The 21,005-nt window shown below is 56.1% G+C and overlaps 2 protein-coding genes across 2 annotated transcripts in view; one reads left to right on the top strand and one right to left on the bottom strand.

The window, feature by feature from the left end:
- Window positions 1-21,005, bottom strand: part of LOC104296270 (gastrula zinc finger protein XlCGF26.1) — a 63,842-nt gene that overhangs the window by 9,504 nt on the left and 33,333 nt on the right. The window lies entirely within an intron of this gene.
- Window positions 5,519-20,197, top strand: LOC104307522 (oocyte zinc finger protein XlCOF26-like). Its single transcript, XM_054174104.1, has 2 exons — window positions 5,519-5,694; window positions 18,942-20,197. Exon 2 carries the CDS (start codon window positions 18,943-18,945, stop codon window positions 19,987-19,989), a length of 1,047 nt encoding a protein of 348 aa, XP_054030079.1. The 5' UTR covers window positions 5,519-5,694; window position 18,942; the 3' UTR covers window positions 19,990-20,197.

Here is a 21,005-nt window from a genome sequence, read left to right as displayed (position 1 = left end):
CCTCACTGTAGCCTCCCTGCAGGGAGCTCTAGAGGGCAATGAGGTCTCCCCTCAGCCTCCTCTTCTCCACACTGAACACCCCCAGCTCCCTCAGCAGCTCCTCACCAGCTCTGTTCTCCAGATCCTTCCACACCTTTCCTGCCCTTCCCTGGACCTGCTCCAGACACTCGAAGTCCTTCTTGGAGTGAGGGCCCCAAAACTAACCCCAGCATTCGAGCTGTGGCCTCCCCAGGGCCCAGGACTAGAGGACAATCCTGCCCTGGCCCTGCCAGCCACAGCACTGCTGAGACTTGCAGAGCACTGCAATTGCTTTGCTCACTTGCAGCAATCATTTCCTTCCCTTCCCATCTCATTGCACAGCAAAGAGCAGCAACGCAATTGCTTTGTCTTCTCCTGAAGCTCCTCCAAGGAAGCTGCAGGACTTCTCACCACCAAACCCATCAAGAACAGGCTGCCCCCAGGCCAATCCAATCCTTTCAGTCCAATTCAATGCAGCTGCCAGCACAAAGCCTCCAAACCCCCAGGGCTCCCCCAGAGACCCCCACAGGAGCCTCTGCTGCAATCCAGCCCCCACGCTGCTCACCACCTCTCCTGGACACGGCAGCTCCTACGGCGCCACTGCCAGCTCAGCTCTGCAGCCAGGACAGCAGGGAGCAGAGGGGGACAGGGACACATGGCCAGGGCCTGCCCCTGCAGCCCACCAATGGCTCCGGCTGCAACACAGCAGCAGCCAAAGGGGGCCTGCAGCTGCCCCTAGCAGGATGATTCAGCAGCACAAGGAACCCCCAAACACACCCACCCCTACCCGACCCCACCCACGGACCCACAACCCCACACACCACAGACACCCACCCATCCCCAACACCTCTGCCCTACCCCACAGACACCCCCACAGACACACACACCCCCAGCACCACACACTGCCCACCGCTACCCACAGCTCCCCACAACCGCACCGACACCTGGCCCTCAGCCCAGCCGTTGCCCTGGAGCACAGCAGCCGCCCGGCAGCTGCCAGCACAAAGCCTCCAAACCCCCAGGGCTCCCCCAAAGACCCCCACAGGAGCCTCTGCTGCAATCCAGCCCCCACGTTGCTCACCACCTCTCCTGCACACAGCAGCCCCCACAGCGCCACTGCCAGCTCAGCTCTGCGGCAACCCTCCCACAACGGCACAGACGACAACCCCCCCCCAACACCTCTGCCCTACGCCACAGACACCCCACACAGACCCCCCCAACTCCCCAGAGCAATCCTACACCACACACCGCCATAGCTCCCCACACACACTGCCCACAGCCACACACAGCTCCCCACAACCGCAACCACCCCCTCTCAGCACCCCAGGACTCCCCACTGCAAGCCTCACCACCCCTCCCCACACCACAGCCACACACAGCCTCCCCCAGCACCACCAGCTCCTACCACACGAACCCTACAACAACCCTAAGCACCCCGCTGCTCCCCGACCACCCTCCCGGCCCCCACAACCCCCAACACCTCCCCCCAAAGCCCCACACACCCCTCCCCAACTCCACCACACAGCCCTCAGCCCATTCCCAGCGCCCCCTCACCAGCCCCTCCTCAGCCCCACACATTCCCTCACCCCACCTGCAGCCCACACAAAGGCCACGCACAGCACCAGGCCGACCGAGAGCTCGGCGCACACCAAGCTGCCGACCGCCGGCCCCGGCAGGCTGCTGCCGAGCACAGAGCGCTGCGAGGGAGGCCCCGGCCCGGACCCTGCGCCTCAGGCGCCCACGTGGCTCCGGCAGCGCCAGCAGGGCGGGGGCCGCAAAGGAAGGCCCGCCCACGGCCGGGCAGCCGCAGCCAATCAGAGGCGCCGGCAGCGCGGCAGCTCCTCCCCCTGCTGGCTGCCGAGGCACAGCGAGGAGCTGCCGCTGCCGGCCGCGGCCGCCATTGCTGCTGCCCCGCGGGGAGCGGCAGCGGGGCCGGAGCGCGGCAGAAGTGCCGGAGGTGCTGGCGGGCGAGCGGCAGCTGCCGGCTGGGGAGCTGCGGCGGGGCGGGAGGGGCCGAGGGGGCCGGGGAGCGCTGAGGGCGGCGGCAGCTGAGCGGGGAAGGCTCTGGCTGCGGGGGGCTGCCGGGGGCGTGTGTGGAGTTGGGGGGCGGGAGAGGCGCGGGGGGCAGGGGGCTCCGTGGGGCCGGGGCAGGGTTCGTGGGGTTGGGGTGGGTGGGGCTGGGGGCAGCCTCTGGAGGGGCAGAAGGAGGAGCTGTGGGGGGTGGGGACGGCAGGCTGTGGGGAGGGCATCTGTGGGGTCTGGCAGGGCTGGGGTTTGGGGCAGGGGGCAGCGGTGGGACTGGGGGGGGGGTTGGGATCCCTTGGGGCTGGGGGTTGGGATCCCTTGGGGCTGGGGGTTGGGATCCCTTGGGGCTGGGGGTTGGGATCCCTTGGGGCTGGGGGTTGGGATCTGGATCCTTTGGGAGTCTCGGGGGAAAGCTGTGGCCGGGGTCAGGATCCCCTGGGGCTGAGGGGGATCTCGGGGCCGGGCCTGCGCTCCCGTGGGGCTGGCTGGGGGTCTGTGGGGGTCTGCAGTGTTTGGGGGGTCGGTGGGGCCCGGCTGCCCCTGCCTCCCGCAGCCTCCTGCGGCGCTGCTGAGGCTGCTGTGGCCGCAGGCTGTGCTGGGCGCCTCCAGCCAGGCCTTGGGCAGCAGGCGGCAGGGCCCAGCCAGGCCCCCGGGGGCGCCGCATGGAGGGCAGCAAGCAGCCCCCGGGAGGCTCCAAGGGACTTTGATGTCTTTTGCTGCTGGCCCGGCACGGCCAGCTGCAGGGCCCGGGGGGTGTGGGGGGAGTGCCAGCCCTGAGGTTTTTTGTTAGTACCATAACAGATTCATCACCAAGTCTCTAGAGAGGCAGCACAAAGCTCTGTCAGCAAGTTGGAGCTGCAGAGTGAATTTCAGCAGAAGCACCTATTTGTCTCAGGTTTATTTATGGACTGTCTGGGGGGTGTAAGTGGTGCCACAGCCACTGGTCACTGGAGTCTGTTTTAAATAGCAGAGCAATGCCAAAATCCAGTTCCCTTCACTGCCTCCTGCCTAGGAACAATTCCCAGCAGGGCTCCAGAGGGATGCTCACACATGCACTGCATCAGGTCTGATCTAGCTATGGATGTGCTGCATCAGTTTTCAGTTCCTCCCTGAACTGTTGGGGGGTTGGGTTTGTTGTTGGTTTGTCTTTGGTGCTCTGGATGAGATTTGGGAGGCAGAGGTTTTGTTGCTTGCTGTGCTGTTGGCAAATGCCAGGTGCTGGGGCTGGAATTCTTCTGGCTCCTGCTGACTGCAGTTTGAGATTCCTTGAACACTCCAGGAGAAGATGCTCCTCACAGTGCCCCTAGCCAGGTGGTTTGAGTTCCTGTCCAAAGGGAGTCTCTGGTCTCAATGCTGCTGCATCAGAGGATGAGGAGTCTGGGTTGGGTTGCTGGTTGTTCTGCACCAGCAGCAAGGTCATTTCCTGTGCCTTTTGTCCAGGGTCTTTGTCTAGAAACCGCTGTGAGCCCACAGAACTATTTCCTGGCTCCCTCTGCAGTGTCCCCGGGGCTGGGCTTGTTACCAGTGCTGGCTGAGTCTGTTGCTGCCTAACAATCATTTGGATGTCTTCCTGGAGCTGGCCTCTTGGAGCAGCATTGACTTCCCATCTTCCCTTGGGGCTGTTAGTTCTTATTACCTATGCCAATGGGTTTGGGTTTGTTCCTGTATGAAATTTGGTTTCAAGCTACAAACTGCATCTGTGTGCTGAGTTTCCATGGAGCCTGTGCTGTGTTTGCAGGGATGAGGGTGACCTAAATGACCTCCTAATGTGTGCCATCACCCCATGTTCCTGCTGTCCACACTGCAGAGACCTGAGCACAAACCTAACAGGCACTTGGCCTCCAGGAAGTTGACTCTTCCCTTGGAAGTGCCACTGCTCTGTTTGCAGCCAGAAAGGATCTTTGTGATTCTGAGTCTGAATTCAAACAGCTCTCCCTTAATTCTGCTGCTTAAAGTGGTCCAAGAGAGCAGAGGTCTTAGCTGCCTTGCTTCATGACCTACCTGTGCCACCATCAGGCCACTTCTGAATGGCTTCATTGATGCCACAGCTTTGACTGTGAGCACCAAGGGGGCTGTGATAGGAGCTGTCTTAGTGGCTGGCAATGTTTGAAGGGCAGTGGCCTCCACTGCAATAGGAGCTGCACTCTGTCCTGTTGCTTCTCCAACTTCAGTTCAGCTTAGGGCAACCAGTGGCAGTTTGGCAAAGGTATGCACAAAGAATTCAAAACTTCACCACCTAGAACTTACCAGGGCTTGAATTTTCCCTTCAGTAGGAATTTCTTCCCTTCTTGCCAAGGCAGAGTTCTGGTCTGTGTGACAAGAGTCTGGTGTTTTGAAGAGCTTTAGCAGGAGCAGGAGATGCAAATTCTGCTTTCCCTTGTGGGGAAAGCCAGAGGCTGCAGCATAGGCAGGGAGAAAAAGTGACAGGAGACACAGAACAAATGTTCACAGCAGGACTGAAAGGAGAGGCTTCAAAGGACTGAATTGCAGAGAAATTGGAGGTCAAGGCTAAGTGATAGGTGTCTGGCATAGAGCAAAGTGATATTTGTGACTTGAGTGCAGCGAATCCTCAGCCCAAAATCCTCAAAAGCTCTCCGGAGCTCCAGGAAACCTCTGCGCAACCTTCCCGAGCTCCCCCAAGCCTCCTCGGAGCTCTGCGCACCTGGGCTCAGAGCCGTTCAGCAGCTGCTGCGCCCCAGCGCTGCCCCCGCAGCGCCGCTCAGCCCAGACGGCGCCGCCCTGGCTGCGAGCTGCAGCTCCCGGCATGCCCCGCGCGGAGCCGGGGCCGCAGCTCCCGGCGTGCCCCGGGGCAGCCCTGGGGCCCAGCAGCCGAACGGCCTCGGCTCTGCCGTGCCCCGGGGCCGCCCAGAGCCTGCCCGGCTCCGCTCCGCTGCTGCCAGCGCTCCCCGGCCCCCTCGGCCCCTCCCGCCCCGCCGCAGCTCACGACCCCGCAGCGCTGTCGCGACAGCGCTGTCCGCGCGCACATCCCAGGCACCGCTCCAGCGCTCGGCGGCTCTGGCCAGGAGGCAGCCACAATGGTGCGCGCGGCCGGCAGGGGCGGTTCCCTGTCGTGACTTGCAGGCGTGGTTGGGAGCCCCCCCACTGCCCGGGACTCCCAAAGTCTCCGCGGCCGGCAGTGGCAGCTACGCACACGGCCCCAGCAGCCCCCCGCAGCCAGAGCCTTCCCCGCTCCGCTGCCGCCGCCCGCAGCGCTCCCCGGCCCCCTCAGCCCCTCCCGCCCCGCCGCAGCTCCCCAGCCGGCAGCTGCCGCTCGCCCGCCAGCACCTCCGGCACTTCTGCCGCGCTCCGGCCCCGCTGCCGCTCCCCGCGGGGCAGCAGCAATGGCGGCCGCGGCCGGCAGCGGCAGCTCCTCGCTGTGCCTCGGCAGCCAGCAGGGGGAGGAGCTGCCGCGCTGCCGGCGCCTCTGATTGGCTGCGGCTGCCCGGCCGTGGGCGGGCCTTCCTTTGCGGCCCCCGCCCTGCTGGCGCTGCCGGAGCCACGTGGGCGCCTGAGGCGCAGGGTCCGGGCCGGGGCCTCCCTCGCAGCGCTCTGTGCTCGGCAGCAGCCTGCCGGGGCCGGCGGTCGGCAGCTTGGTGTGCGCCGAGCTCTCGGTCGGCCTGGTGCTGTGCGTGGCCTTTGTGTGGGCTGCAGGTGGGGTGAGGGAATGTGTGGGGCCGAGGAGGGGCTGGTGAGGGGGCGCTGGGAATGGGCTGAGGGCTGTGTGGTGGAGTTGGGGAGGGGTGTGTGGGGTTTTGGGGGGAGGTGTTGGGGGTTGTGGGGGCCGGGAGGGTGGTCGGGGAGCAGCGGGGTGCTTAGGGTTGTTGTAGGGTTCGTGTGGTAGGAGCTGGTGGTGCTGGGGGAGGCTGTGTGTGGCTGTGGTGTTGGGAGGGGTGGTGAGGCTTGCAGTGGGGAGTCCTGGGGTGCTGAGGGGGTGGTTGCGGTTGTGGGGTGCTGTGTGTGGCTGTGGGCAGTGTGTGGGGAGTTGGGGGGGGGGTGTGTGGGGTGTCTGTGGTGTAGGGCAGAGGTGTTGGGGGTGGGTGGGTGTCTGTGCTGTTGTGGGAGGGGTCTGGCCCTGGCCCTGTCCCACTCTGCTCCCTGCTGGGCTGGCAGCAGAGCTGAGCTGGCAGCGGCGCTGTGGGGGCTGCTGTGTGCAGGAGAGGTGGTGAGCAGCGTGGGGGCTGGATTGCAGCAGAGGCTCCTGTGGAGGGGTGTGAGGGATCCGTGGGAGTTTGTAGGCTTTGTGCTGGCAGCTGCCGGGCAGCTGCTGTGCTGAAGGGCAGCAGCTGGGCTGAGGGCCAGCCCCGGGGGGGAGCAGTGGGCAGCCTGTGTGCTGGGTGCCGTGGGGGTGCCAGGCGTGGGTGCTGGGCTGAGCCTGAGCTTAGGAGAGCCTGGGGCTGGTGTCAGCTGTGGGGTGGTTTGGCTGTGCTGGGGGTGGTGGCATCCAAGGTCCCTGTGCCCCCAGCCCCTTCCTGTGGGGCTCTGCTGTGCCCTTGTGCTGGGGGTGCCTCTGCCTGCCCTCGGGCACAGGGCTGTGTCCATCTCTCTGCAGGTCTCTCTATGGCCCCCAGTTGGGCTCTGGCTTTTGTCCCTGCCCTCAGGAAGCTAAGCCTCTGTGCCCAGTGTGCCCAGCTTGCCCCTTTGGCCAGTGCCAGCTGGCAGTGGTGGCATCCCCCAGCCAAGCCCGGTTGGTGCCCAGCACCTTGGCAGCCTGGATGGGAGCCTGGGGTGGTGCTGAGTTCTCTGCTGGTCATTCTCTGCCCTCTCTTTGCCTTCTCTCCTCTCTCTTCAGCTGCTCTCAGCCCTGCACAAGCTGCAGGACACCTCCTTGAGTGCTGCCATTGCTGGGGGGGGGTCCAAGGCGGAGTCCAGGGGGGTCCAGAAGTAGCTTGGTGCTGGACTCAGCTTGGCTTGGCCGCAGGACACCTCAGAGCCTGGCCAGGTCTGTGAGCCCAGGGCCTGGGGCTGGGGTGGCCTCCTGGGCAGGAGCCCCCATTTGGGGAGAAAGGCTACTGGTGAGAGGAGGCCAGGAGGTAGGGGGCATACCCCCAGGGAAAGAGGTCCCCAACTTGGGGGCAATGGAGAAGTCCTCAGCTGGAGTGGGGAGGGAAGAACAGGAGGGTCCCTAAATGTTGCTGCCCCCCAAGTTGTCTTTGCCCCTAGGTCAGGCAGGGTCCTAACTGGCACTGCCATGGGCCCTGCCCCCCAGCATCCCTCTGCAGCCCCCCACTCAGTCCTGGGTCCCTTGGGGCATGGAGGAGTCCTTTCTTGCTGCCTGGGTGTTGGGGCACCGTTGTTGGTTCCTCTGGCATAGTTTTGGGGTGCAGGGAGGTAACTGAGGGCCCCAGGGAGGCCTTTTGATCTCTCAGGCTGCTGCTGTGGTTTCCCTGGGGGCATTTTGTTTTGCACCTTGGTTCCTGCTTGTGGCAGGCTCCAGTGTGTGCTTCCTGGGGGGGCAGAGGGAGTTCGGGGAGGCTGTTTTGGGGATTCAGGCCTTTATCCTCCCCAGACTGCCAGTGCCTGCATCTGGCTGTGCTGGGCCAGCAGCCTGGGGTGCTCCTGCCTCAGCTCTTGGGCTGGCAGCACAGTGCCTGCCCCTGGTGCTGGGCCTTCTGCAGAGCTGGGCAGAGAGGTTAAGGAGGTGTCAGAATCACCCCAAACCCACAGCCCCCCTGCCCGGAACACTCCTCCCAGCCCCCCAGACTGTGTCTGCTGGCTGCCAGCTTCTGCTTCAGCTTCTCCCCCTTGGCCTTGAGTCTTTCCTTGTCCTGGCTGGAGGGGGAGGATCCACCCTGGCCCCTCCTGTTGGATGGGGGCACAGCTGGGACACATCAGGGCCTGTAGTGCCCAGGTGGCTCCTGCCCTGCCCAGTGTGCCAGGGTCAGCCAGGCCCCATCAAACCCCCAAATACTCCATACCCCCTGAACCTCCCAGACTTCCACTCAGCCCCTGATCCTGATTGCAACCCTCAGAGCCCCAAGGGATCCAATCCCACAGCCCCCAGCAGACCCCCAGACTCGTGAGCAGAGCAGGACAGTGTCTGGGCAGCCCCCAGGGCATGCTGAGAGCCTTTCCCTGCTGTGCCCCAGGGATGTGTAGGGCACTGCCAGGAGGTGGAGTTCTCAGCCAGGGCACCGCCGGCTTGGCTCTTGCTGCAGGGCAGGGCCAGGGCTGGGTCACAAAACCTCAAACTCTGTCCTAATAAGTTTGTGAGAGATTTTTGTGAGCTGTGAGAGGTTTTTGGGAGGTTTTCAGGGGAGTGGAAGAGATTTTTATGATTGTTTTTCAGACTTATTTGCAGAGTTGAGAAGCCAAAACCTTATGGAAGTCTCTCCAGGACTCTTCAAGAGAGATTTTAATGACTTTGGAGGTGGTTTTAGGCTGCTCCAGGAGACCTGAAAAGTTGTTAATGAGATTATAGATCCCTTTAAGAGTTTCCAACAGATGTTGATGATTCCTCAGGCAGTTTTAATCCTTTTAAAACATTTTTTAAGGGTGTGGAACACTTAGAGAAGCAGAACCTCACTGAAATCTCTCCCAAGTGAGTTCTGAGGAGTTTACAGAGACTTGAATGAATTCTGAAGAGATTTGGATTGGCTTTAGGCTTTTTTCCCTTTTGGGTAAGAATTTTGAGTGTCAAAAATCTCCTTTAAATCTCTGGGTCTGAATCTAGATTTGAAGGCTTCTTGAGGTGTTCCTCAGATTTTTTAGGAAGTTTGAAAGAGTTTTATTTTCTAAGAGGGAGTTGAGAGTTTGAAGAGATGTTGATGGTTTCCAGGGCTGCTTTCAACCTTTTAAAGCATTTTCAAGAGTGAGAAACACAGAAATAGGCCTAGGAGCTGCCTGAAGTCTCTTTAGAATAGGATTTTATTAGTTAAGAGAGTTTGAGAGACTTTTTGTGACACTTCCAGGGGTTTTGAGCAGTTCTGAAGAGATTTACTGACTTCTGAAGATGTTTTGAGGAGTTTTGAAGACATTTGGATGATTTTTTTTCAGGCATATTTGAAAAGTGTTTAGAAAAAAAAAAACCCTGATTCAAGTCTCTCCAACAATCTTTTAAAAGAGATTTCAAAGCCTCTCTGGATGTCTTTGGGAACTTCTAGAAGGTTGGAAGAGATTTTCATGATTTCTTAGCTGCCATTAAGAAGCTCAGAAGAGCTTGAGATTTTTTAGGCAGTTTCAAACATTTTTCAGTGTTTGTGAAGTGTTGGAGGAGCCTAGAAACTGCCCAAAGTCTCTGAAATGAGTCTGAAGAGTTCTGAAGAGATTTTGATGACTTCTACAGAGCTTTGAGCAGTTTGGGAAGAGATTTTGATGATGTTTCAGGTGGTTGTGAGCCTTGGGCAGCATTTCTGAAGGGAGTTGAACTCTGAGAGAGGCCTTGGAGCTCACTGAGATCGCTGCAGAAGTTGGGAAGAGATTTGAATGCTGGAGAGGCTTGGATTGGGTTGGGGGGTTGGGAGAGATTCCAGAACTCCCATTTTGGCCCCTGTGCTCCCACTTTGACCCTTAGTGCTGGTAGTTGGGCTCCCTGTACTCCCATTGTGACCCATAGTGCTCCCAGTTCCCTCCCAGTGTGGCTCTGTTGTAGTCTATAAAAAAGGATATTTTATATTCAATAAGCAGAGCAATTAATAAAAATAGTCATAATTTTATTAATCACAAAAATCCCACAAAAACACTAATTAAAACCTATTTCCAGGTTCGAGGTGTTCGGTCGTGGAGCAGATCCCTGCCCAGCAGGAACAAGTCACAATTTAAACAATATGTACAAAAATCCAGAAACAACAAACAGCACTTTAGACTGGAAAGGAAAGGAACCTCGGCAATGAAGCCGGCGATGGCCCACAACGGGGGGACTCGCACTCCAGAATCCCCCAGGGCAGCAGACCTTCAATAGATGCTTATAAAAATCAGGTATTGTAATCCCTCACTGATCCTGGTACCTCGTGGCACACGCTAAGATCTAGACAAACCAAACTGGCGTCGGCCACGTGGAAGCTGCAGGAGCAGAGTTTCACTTTCTGTTGGTGTCTGCAGCTTACTGCTGAGGCAGGATTTGCTCCTGAAGGATTCGTAGCTGAAAGCTTTATAGAGAAGAGATTCCTCAGCTGTAATCCTTTTGCAGTGGCACTCGCTCCTTGTTCCAGCCAAATGAAACTATCCCAGGGCCTCAGCCCCTCTGGGGTTTCGCCTCTCAGCCAGCAAGACGCCTGTCTGTTCCTGGGCTTTACAACGCTGAAACAGCGAGGGGTCTCTGCTGTCCTGTCTGGGTAAACTGAAACACAGTTCAGCTTCCAAGCGAAGCTTGTGGTTCCTTCCAGAGCGTGGCCAATTGCAAGACAACGCTCTGGCTCTTTGGGCTGGTGCTTCTACATTTCCTGAGACAATACTGGCCAGTAGCAACACAGATCTAGGGATAAAACCCTGATATTGCAACTTGTAGAAAGCCTTCTTTTCCAACTGTGGCCCAAAGCATGCCCACCTGGCTCATTCTGGCTCTGAAACATGATCAAGCAAGCCTAAAGAACCAGATGTACTAGCTTCTGCCTCATTGTCTGGTTCAGAGCAACTTTGAGGCTTTTTTGTCCATTCAGAACATATCATCCCTTTTTCTATGGCCATTGATTTTTGAGGGTACGAACTGCCCTTGCAGCTTGGCTAAAGAATACTTCTTATCTTTCCATAGAAAACATGGTGTCGAAAACAGCATGTAGCAACCACTCTGACATGCCTATAACACAATGCCACATTGTACATTATACTGTTTATATGTGGTTATGTATAATACAAGCCATCATTCTAGACAAAGTATAACATAAATTAGCATTGGCTCTAAGATGAGCTTTCGATGTTTTATTATCCCATCACCCCCCTGACCGTGACGTATTTCTGCCGTTGGACTCATTTTCCTCAAAGACCCGTACTGCGATCTTAATTCGCCACATTTCCAATTGCTTTAAGTGGTGTTCATCACAACCGAGAGTGCTGGCACGTCGCATCCAGTTTTCTGGCAGCCAGTATCTTCTGTCGCTGTACTCTTCCTTCTCGCGATGTATTGCTTTCTCTGTGCCCTGCACTCAGGATTTGATCAGCCGCCTTGACCATTTCTTCACCTCGTTTTTGGGGAAACCAAGAGAAACGGCACGGTGCATCCAGTTCTCGTGCCATGAAATCCCGGTGTTCCGGGTGCCTCATGGCTTCCGTTCTGGGTCGGAACTCTGGTCTGAAGTAGCTGTGCTAGTGGGGGATGCCTTTGTGTGGCGCACTTCCTGCTCCTTGCCACATGGTGCTGCCATGTGGTCCTGTCACTGGGACCCGTAATGGCATGCTTCCTGCTCCTTGCCACATGGTGCTGCCATGCGGTCCCGTCGCTGGGACCCATAATGGCGTGCTTCCTGCTCCTTGCCACATGGCGCTGCCATGTGGTCCTGTCACTGGGACCCGTAATGGCATGCTTCCTGCTCCTTGCCACATGGTGCTGCCACGCGGTCCTGTCGCTGGGACCCGTAATGGCACACTTCCTGCTCCTTGCCACATGGTGCTGCCATGCGGTCCCGTCGCTGGGACCCGTAATGGCACACTGCCTGCTCCTTGCCACATGGCGCTGCCATGTGGTCCTGTCGCTGGGACCCATAATGGCACACTGCCTGCTCCTTGCCACACGGCGCTGCCACGCGGTCCTGTCGCTGGGACCCGTAATGGCACACTTCCTGCTCCCTGCTTCACGGCGCTGCCACGCGGTCCTGTCGCTGGGACCCGTAATGGCGGCGTTCACTGGAATTACAGCCAGCGTGGGCACGGTCGGCAGGATGTCTTCCTGAGCCAAAAGTCGTGGCTTTTTCCCAAGATCTGTCGCTCGGGTTGCTGTTTCGCAATTTCTTTGCTCTGTTGCTGCATGCGCACGGGGTTGACCTGCGGTGGGCCAGGGTCTGTCTCGTTGTTGCCTGCCCCGCTGTCGGCGCGCCCGGCAAAGCTGAATCATAGCTTGCTCCTCGCAGCGAAGCCGTAGGCTTGAAAGGATTCTCGGCGATCTGTTTATGCCGGGCTGTGGGACTTTGCAAGGGATTCCGAGCACGGTCAGTGGCTGCTTCTTGCCGTGGCTCGGACGGGTCCCACGCTGTGATCGGAGAAGCGTCATCTTTCTCCGCAGCTACTGGCAATTCACCGTCTTTTGTCCCGGTAAAGCTTCTTTCACACAAATGTGATTCAGAAATAAGCCGCGGTGGGGATCTGGTCCCTGCTGATTGGGATTCTCTGGGACCCCCCCCCAGGACCGCATGGTCTGGGGCTTTTTTGTAAACTGGGGGCAGAAAACTTCTTTGCTTGCACAAATGCTCTTTAAGAGACATTTGACTCCATATGCAGTGTGAATAAATTGTAAAGCATCAGGTTCTGTGCCTTTGAACTTTCTAGTTCTTTTTCCAAATAAAACATCTTTTCCTTCAAGGACTGAATATTTTCTAATTTACTTTTGAGCTCTTCCAGTGCCTGCAGAATGCAGAACCCCAGAATCACTGCGGGTTCACTGGTAGGTTTTGCAGCGCTCTCGGCCAGTTTCTCAATAGAACAATCTGGATTTTTGCAGTTTTCTTTTGCCCATTCTAAACCTGCTGGGTACAACAGTTCCACTGTAGAGCCCCCAGCTCGCTGCGCCATATGTTGTAGTCTATAAAAAAGGATATTTTTAATATTCAATAAGCAGAGTGATTAATAAAAAATGTTAATAATTTTATTAATCACAAAAATCCCATAAAAAAATATGAAATAAAACCTATTTCCAGGTTCGAGGTGTTCGGTCGTGGAGCAGATCCCTCCCCAGCAGGAACAAGTCACAATTTAAACAATATGTACAAAAATCCAGAAACAACAAACAGCACTTTAGACTGGAAAGGAAAGGAACCTCGGCAATGAAGCCGGCGATGGCCCACAACGGGGGGACTCGCACTCCAGAATCCCCCAGGGCAGCAGACCTTCAATAGATGCTTATAAAAATCAGGTATTGTAATCCCTCACTGATCCTGGTACCTCGTGGCACACGCTAAGATCTAGACAAACCAAACTGGCGTCGGCCACGTGGAAGCTGCAGGAGCAGAGTTTCACTTTCTGTTGGTGTCTGCAGCTTACTGCTGAGGCAGGATTTGCTCCCGAAGGATTCGTAGCTGAAAGCTTTATAGAGAAGAGATTCCTCAGCTGTAATCCTTTTGCAGTGGCACTCGCTCCTTGTTCCAGCCAAATGAAACTATCCCGGGGCCTCAGCCCCTCTGGGGTTTCGCCTCTCAGCCAGCAAGACGCCTGTCTGTTCCTGGGCTTTACAACGCTGAAACAGCGAGGGGTCTCTGCTGTCCTGTCTGGGTAAACTGAAACACAGTTCAGCTTCCAAGCAAGCTTGTGGTTCCTTCCAGAGCGTGGCCAATTGCAAGACAACGCTCTGGCTCTTTGGGCTGGTGCTTCTACATTTCCTGAGACAATACTGGCCAGTAGCAACACAGATCTAGGGATAAAACCCTGATATTGCAACCTGTAGAAAGCCTTCTTTTCCAACTGTGGCCCAAAGCATGCCCACCTGGCTCATTCTGGCTCTGAAACATGATCAAGCAAGCCTAAAGAACCAGATGTACTAGCTTCTGCCTCATTGTCTGGTTCAGAGCAACTTTGAGGCTTTTTTGTCCATTCAGGACAGGCTCCCATTGCTCCCAGTATGCTGCCAGTGCTCTCCTATATGGCCCCAAGTTAAGCTGCCTGTGCCCACAGTTCCCTGCCAGTGCCCTGAGTCTGGCTCCCACCCTGCATCTGTCAGAGTTCTGAACAGGTGTTGATGATTTCTAAGGCAGTTTGAGGCTTCCTGAAGCATTTTGAAGGCTGTGGAAGGCTGAAAGGAGCTCAGGAAGTCATTCAAATCTCTCTGGAATGAGCTTGAAGAGTTTCAAAGAGATTTTAAGGACTTCTGAAGAGGCACATTTGAAGAGTTTGGCAAACCCAGAACTCACTAAAATCTCTCCAGCACTGACAAATGAGATTTGAATTAATCTCGAGGTGGTTGGAGGAACTTCTTGAAGGTTTGGAAATCTTTTACTGATTCCTCAGGGGAGGTTCCAAGCTTTAGGTGCTGAGGATTTGTTGGTTTTTTTAGGGCAGTTTCACACCTTTTGAAGCTTTTTTGTACAGACTTTCAGGCAAATAGCCCAGGAACTGCCTCAAACCTGTTCAGAATTAGCTGTGCAGAGTTTCATCCCAGTGCTCCCTGGCTGCCTTCCACTTCTGTTTAATATCTTTATTGGCAATCTTGATGAAGGCACAGAATGAGTCAGCAGTGAGTCAGCAGATGACACCAAGTTAGGTGACAGAGTTGATCTGCAGGAGGGTAGGGAGGCTCTGCAGAGGGACTTGGACAGATAGGATCCATGGCCAACATTACCAGGATGAGCTTCAACAAGGCCAAGTGCCAGGTCCTGCACTTGGGTCACAACAACCCCAAGCAATGCTCCAGGCCTGGGGCAGTGTGGCTGAGAACTGTCTGTCAGAAAGGGACCTGGGGGTGCTGATGGACAAGCAACTGAACATGAGCCAGCAGTCTGCCCAGGTGGCCAAGAAAGCCAAAGGCATCCTGGCTGGGATCAGCAGTGCTGTGTCCAGCAGGAGCAGGGAGGTGTCTGTGCCCCTGGGCCGGGCACTGGTGAGGCCACAGCTCGAGTGCTGTGTCCGGTTTTGGGCACCTCCATACAAGAGAAATGTGGAGCTTCTGGAGCCAGTGCAGAGGAGGACAAGGAAGTAGGGTAGGGCCTGGAGAATAAATCTGATGGAGACTGAAGGATCTGGGATAGTTTCTGTGAAAAAGAGGAGGCTGAGGGGAGACCTCATGGCTCTGTATAACTACCAGATAGGAGGTTGTGAAGAGGTTGGTGCTGGTCTCTTCTCACAGGTGACAGAACAAGAGGGAATGGCCTCAAGCTGCCACTGGGTAGGTTTAGACTGGACAGTGGGAAAAAAAAATTCCCAAAAAGAGTGGTCAGACACTGGAATGTGCTGCCCAGGGAAGAGGTTGAGTCACCAACCCTGGAGGTGTTTCAAGGTGGTTTGGATGTGGTGCTTGGGGTATGGCTTGGGGATGAACCTTGTAGAGCAGGGTTAATGGCTGGAGTTGGGGATCCTGAGGGTCTTCTCCAACCTGAATGTTTCTGTGATGCTGTGATTACAGCACTCCCAGTATGGCTTCCACTGCTCCCAGGATGCCTCCCAGTGTTCCCAGCTTGGCACCCAATACCCCAAATTCACTCCCAGTGCTCCCAGTATGGCTGCCAGTGCTCCCAGCTCTTCAGAGTTAGCTGCTAAGAGATTTAAAGAGATCTGAATGAGGGTTTCAGAGGTTTCAAGGAGATTTTAATAACTGTGGAAGAGTTTTTGTTGTTTAAAGAGACCTTGAGGATTTTTCAGGCCTGGTTGAAGAGTTTGGAGAATCCCAGACCGCACTGAAATCTCTGCAGCATGCTGAAACAAGAGATTTGAATGCATCTTCGATGGATTGGGCAACTCTTAGGAGGTTTGAAAAGACCTTTTCTGGGCCTTTAGCTGTTCTGGGGGTGATTTTTTGGGCACTTGTGGAGTTTGGAAGCATCTTGGAAGCATCTTGAACATAGAAGTAACCCTCAAAACTCCCTGTAGTGCCTTCAGAATGAGTTGTTCAGAGCTGTGCAGAGATTTTAATGAAGCCTTAAGGTTTTGTGGCAAGTTGGGAAAGGATTTGGATCAATCTTGTGAAGGCTTTTGGAAGGGTTCTGAAGAGGAATGGTCAGGTGCCAGGGTGGGGCCCCAGGTGCTGCAGTGGCATTGAGCTGGGTGGGAAGCTGCCTGCACTCAGGCACTGATTGGGCTGCTCAGGTGGCACAGAGAGAGGCACTGCAGATTTGTGACAGTTTCAGACTGTGCCTGTGAAAAAGATAGCTGCAAATTTCAGAGCAAATCCACAGTTGGGTGTAAAAAGGAAAACAAGAGATCATTCTAAACAAATTTCATTGGTTAGATGTGTGGGATGTAGGTTTAACAGTCTTACATCCCCCTCTCATTCTTTCTGCTGGCATCTGGCTGTTTTGCTGAAGGACTCTTATCAGCTAACCTCACAGATAAGCATTGCTGACTCTCTTTAATGATGCTTTTGAACTAACTGAAATCCCCCTAACATCTCTCCAGTTCTCTTGTCTTCTAATTAAGCAGAGGAAAAAGGGCAGGGAGAAGTTGAGGGGAAAGCAAGGCAGCATCCTCCTGGACAAGGAGGATTCCTGTGCTGTTTCCCTCTGTAACTACCTGTGTAACATTGTAACTCCTGCATGTTTGTACAGATCCGTGGCATCCTCTCAGTGCTTGTCAATACAGCTTTCCATTTTGCTTCCCTGACTGAGTTCAGCTGAGTTTTTGTTAATGTGGGTGGGTTAAACCATCACATTACAAGATTCATTCTCCTCCTTCCTGTGCTCATCCTCCTTCATGTGCTTCTCATCATCCTCCTACTCATTCTCAACCCCAACCTCCTTCTACTCCTCAGCTCCTGTTCCCTCAAGGCTGCACTTCAGCTCCCTCAACTTCTTCTCCAGGGTATTCTCCTCTGGGCTCTCATCCAGGGGCTGCTGTTGGGCCTTGCTGGGGCTATAGATCAGCTCTGGGCCTTGGTGGGGCCCTGAGGGCTCTGAGGGCAGCAAGGAGTGGAGATGGAGCAATGGATAGAGAGATAGAGGGTGAAGGCTGCAGGGGGTGGAGGGGCTTAGTTCAGCAGCTGTGTGGCTCTGCCTGGCTCCTACCTACAATGGTGCTGGCAGCAGCTGACCCCAGAAGCTCAAAGCCCCAAATCCTGCCTGGCTCAGGACAGTCCCCTGACACCTCCTGACATCCAGCACAGCCCAAGCAGGCACTCAGGGCTCCTAGCCACACAGCCCAGCCATACCCCATGGCAGCAGTCACCTGAGGTCTCACTCCCTCTCTATCCCCCTTCATCAGTTCCTGCATGAGGTGGCTGCAGGGTCCCTCCTCACCCCTCATAGATAACCCCCCCTTGGTTTGGTGCTGTTCTTTCAGCCCTCCAGCTGATCCCAGCCTTTAGTCTCAGGCCCCTTCCATTCTTGTGCTGCTGCTTCCAGCCCAGTTCCTTAGAGGCTTTCTCAGCCACAGCATTTCCCACTGCACCCTTCCAGCTGTAGTGGCAGTGGAGCTGGGGGACACAGGGCCATGGGACAGCCAAGGCGGCAGGGCCATGGATGGGCTGGGGATGAGGGAAGGGCCTGGGAGTGGTCAGGCAGGAATTAGGCCTTGTCCCCCCAAAAAGGGGAGAGGGTCAAGGGCCCAGGTGGCAAATGTGTCTGCAGGAACTGCCAGAATCTGGCAGCATTTCAGGGGCTGAAAGGAGTGAATTGTGCTGCAGCTCTGCCTGTGTCAGCTGGGAGATGAGCAACAGCCCATGGGCACTGTGCCCTCCCATCAAGCCTCATTTTCTCTTGGGGCTGTGGAGTGGCAGCTCCAGGAGAACTGCAAGGAGAAAGCTGAGAGAAATGGTCAGGGAGAGAAGGAAGCCAAACCCTTTCCACTGAGTCTCTTTGGGCTGCAGGTGTGTGAAGGGTGATGGAGGTGTCTGGTTTGGGCAGGATCCAGAGATTCCTCCAGCATCCCAGTGAGGGCTGAAGAGGTTTTGCATGGAGCTGACCAAGGCCCTTCCCCCTCTGCTGCATCTGCAGAGATGATGAACCTCCCATTGTGTCCTCAGGGCTGCTCTGTTCTTCTCTTGGGGAGTGGGCAGCAGAGAGGTGTGTGCAGGGCAGAGCTGAGCACAGTGTGGGAGTGGTGAGGCCAAGGCCAGGGAGGAGAGGTGGGGCCAGAGCAAGATCTGTTGTGAAATGCAGCTGCAGGCAGCAGAGCCCTGGGCAGGCAGTGGGAGGAAGCTTTAGGCAAGGCCTGGGAGAGGCTGTGTGGAGGCAGCTGTCTGGTGGTGCTGCCCTGCAGTTGTGTGCTGGGGGCTGTGTGCTGGGCAAGGAGCTGAGTCTGTACTTGTTGAGCCCTCCCATCTTGAGCAGCCCTGGCTGTGTGCTGTGCCTGTTCTGCTGGGCTTGGGAGCTGCCCCCAGCAAAGCTCAGCTCTGCTGCCTGGTCCTGGGCAGTGCTGAGCCAACCCTTGCAGGTCAGTGCTCTCCTCTGAGCCCTTTGGTTCTCTTTGGCAGGGGCTGTGTCCCTCTCTCTCCATGAGCCCTGCCCTGTGTGCTGGGGAAGAGCAGAGTTTGGAGATCTGCCCCTTGGAGCAGCCTAGCAGGCAAAGAACCAGAGTGGGGCAGCAGCACCACAACCCCAGGCCCGGGGGGCACCTCTCAACCTCCTCCAGCCTCTCCTGCCCTCCACATTTCACCTCTCCAGGGTCTCTGAGGGACATCAGGTGTTGTGGGAGTCTAGGAACTTCCCAGGATGTTGGGGGTTAGTGGGGGATATGGGGGGGAGGTGGTGTTTGGAGTTGGGATGTGGAGGGTGGTGGGAGAAGCTTGGGGGTGGTTTGGTGTTCCTTGGTCAGTGCTGCTGCCTGCATTGTCTGAGCCAGAAGAGATCAAAGGACAGGGCCTGGGCCAGGAACCAGCCTGCCAATGCCACCAGGCTCGAGGAGAGTGGGACAAGACCACTTGTAAGCCCCAGGGTACTTCAGGACACTGATCACAGGAACCTGGGGTCTTGGCACAGGTGTTAGAGGTCTGAACCCACACTGTGGCAAAAACTGCAGGTTTGAGGTCCCCTCTGCATTCTTTCCTCCATCTGGGTGTTGGGAGGTGTTGGGAGTCAGGGACTGTCATGACCCAGGCAGGATCTCAGGGTTTGAGGCCCTGTGCTCAGGTGTTTCTATCGTCCCTATTGCACAGCTGTGACCCCTTCCTCCTGCAGTATGGCCTCACCGAAGGACCCAGAGAAGAGCTGGGAGGAGAAGCAGCACCTAGAGATCAAGTTGGAGCAGCCAACATGCAGCCCCAAGGGAGAGGAGGATCAGGAAGAAGAGGACAAGATGGAGGATGATGATGAGGAGAATGACAACTGTGAGGAGGATGAGTATGAAAAGGAGGATAACAATGAGGATGATGGTGATCAGGATGAGGAGGAGATGGAATCTATGCAGGAGGATGACGTCAGGGCAGGTCCTTCTGGTCCACCCTTTTGGCTGAATCAGTTCCCTGAGTGTGGGCAGAGCTTCCCACCTGAGCTGGTGAAGCACCACTGCCCCCATCCTGGCACCCGGCCCTTCATCTGTGGTGACTGTGGCAAGAGGTTCAGCTGGAACTCTGAGCTCATCCGGCACCGCCTCATCCACACTGGAGAGAAGTCTTTCACCTGTGCCGACTGCGGCCAGAGCTTCAGCAGGAACTCCACCCTCGTTCGGCACCGCCGCACCCACACCGGCGAGAGGCCTTACAGATGTGCTGACTGTGGCAAGAGTTTCACTCACAGCTCTGCCCTCAGCCAGCACCGCAGTGTGCACAGCACTAAGAAGGCCTTCACCTGCAAGGACTGCGGCAAGAGCTTCAAATCCAGCTCTACCCTCTCCATCCATTGCCGCATCCACACGGGAGAGAAGCTGTTCCCCTGTGCTGAGTGTGGCAAGAGCTTCACCACGAGCACTTCATACATCCGGCATCAACTCATCCACAGTGGTTACAAACCGTACAGCTGTGCCCACTGCGGCAAGAGCTTCTCCCGGGTTTCTAATCTTACCAGGCACGGTCGTATGCACACCGGAGAGAAGCCGTTCACCTGTGTTGACTGCGGCAATAGCTTTACCTGCAGTTCCTATCTAACCCAGCACCGTCGTGTGCACACTGGTGAGAAACCTTTCACCTGCACTGCCTGCGGCAGGAGCTTCACCCAGAAGGGAAACCTCAACAGGCACCGTTGCAGACACACCACTGACCAGGCCACAGTGGACGGGAAGCATACATAGATCCATCCAGAATCTGTTAGGATAATCGTGATCCACCTGAGAGGCCTTTTTCAGCACCAAAATAACCTATTTTTCCTCTGCATTTCTCAGAGGCTGGGGGCTCTGACAGGAACAAGCATCTCCTGCCCTTCTGAACACCAATTAGTGCTGTTGAGAACAATTACAGTGCGGAGTCAGCACAGCTGGAACTGCCATTGGAGCTGGGCTGAGCTTTGCCAGGGTTTTTCTGGTTCTGCCCCAATTCTTTGTGTCTTCTTGGGGTAAAAAATGCTGTCCATTGCCCAGTTGTGTCAATAAAAGTCCCAAACTCACCAAATCCTGTCTGTTGGCTTTTATTTTAGACATTTGTTCCCTAAGAATGGGGCTGGAGCCATGTGCCCAGTGCAGGGAGGTCAAAGTGAGCTTCTCAGAAGAGTCTTCAAAGTATCTTTCTAAGGGCAGTCTCAGGGATAAGTCAGTGGGGTTTTTTGGGGGGTTGCAGCTGAAGAATCTGTCCTAACAGGCAATGACTACACCCAGGCCTCGCACCTGGACCAAGGCAGAAAGAGGAAAAGGTCCAAGAAAATTGAATCCCAGAAGAGGCTACAGCCTGGCAACAGAGTACACAGGAGAGGCCCCTAGCCCTCTCTGGGCCAAGGGCAAACTCCAGACCATGAACTGGGCATGAGAGGAGAGAGGCTCCTAGCCCTCTCCTAGCCAAGGACTGCTCAAATTATAGCCTCAGCATCTGGGCAGGTACCGGACAGAGGAGCAAGTCACGAGTCTCCAGATAACCTGCCACAGAATCCCATTTGTGGCAAACCACAGAACCTTCATTTCCAATGTGAATTGCGTGTTGGACCCTCTTAGATTTGTGCTTAAGTCACTGAACTGTCTTGAGATCTGGAATGGAATGGATGGAGGGTGTAGGGGTGATCTCAGGGAGGTCTTTGGAACCACTTGGAAAGCTACTGTCAGCTTTTCACTAAGGGGCTCTGCTGCTTTCCAGCAGGCCTGGGGCTTCCACAAGCCTTTTC

The sequence above is a fragment of the Dryobates pubescens genome, chromosome 28 (assembly GCF_014839835.1).
Source record: "Dryobates pubescens isolate bDryPub1 chromosome 28, bDryPub1.pri, whole genome shotgun sequence".
NCBI lineage: Eukaryota > Metazoa > Chordata > Aves > Piciformes > Picidae > Dryobates > Dryobates pubescens.
Note: the sequence above shows the minus strand (reverse complement) of the source record. Positions and strands in the feature narration are given on the sequence as shown.

Coding starts and splice junctions, on each gene's coding strand:
- LOC104307522 (XM_054174104.1), top strand. CDS start 18,943: ATGGCCTCACCGAAGGACCCAGAGAAGAGCTGGGAGGAGAAGCAGCAC.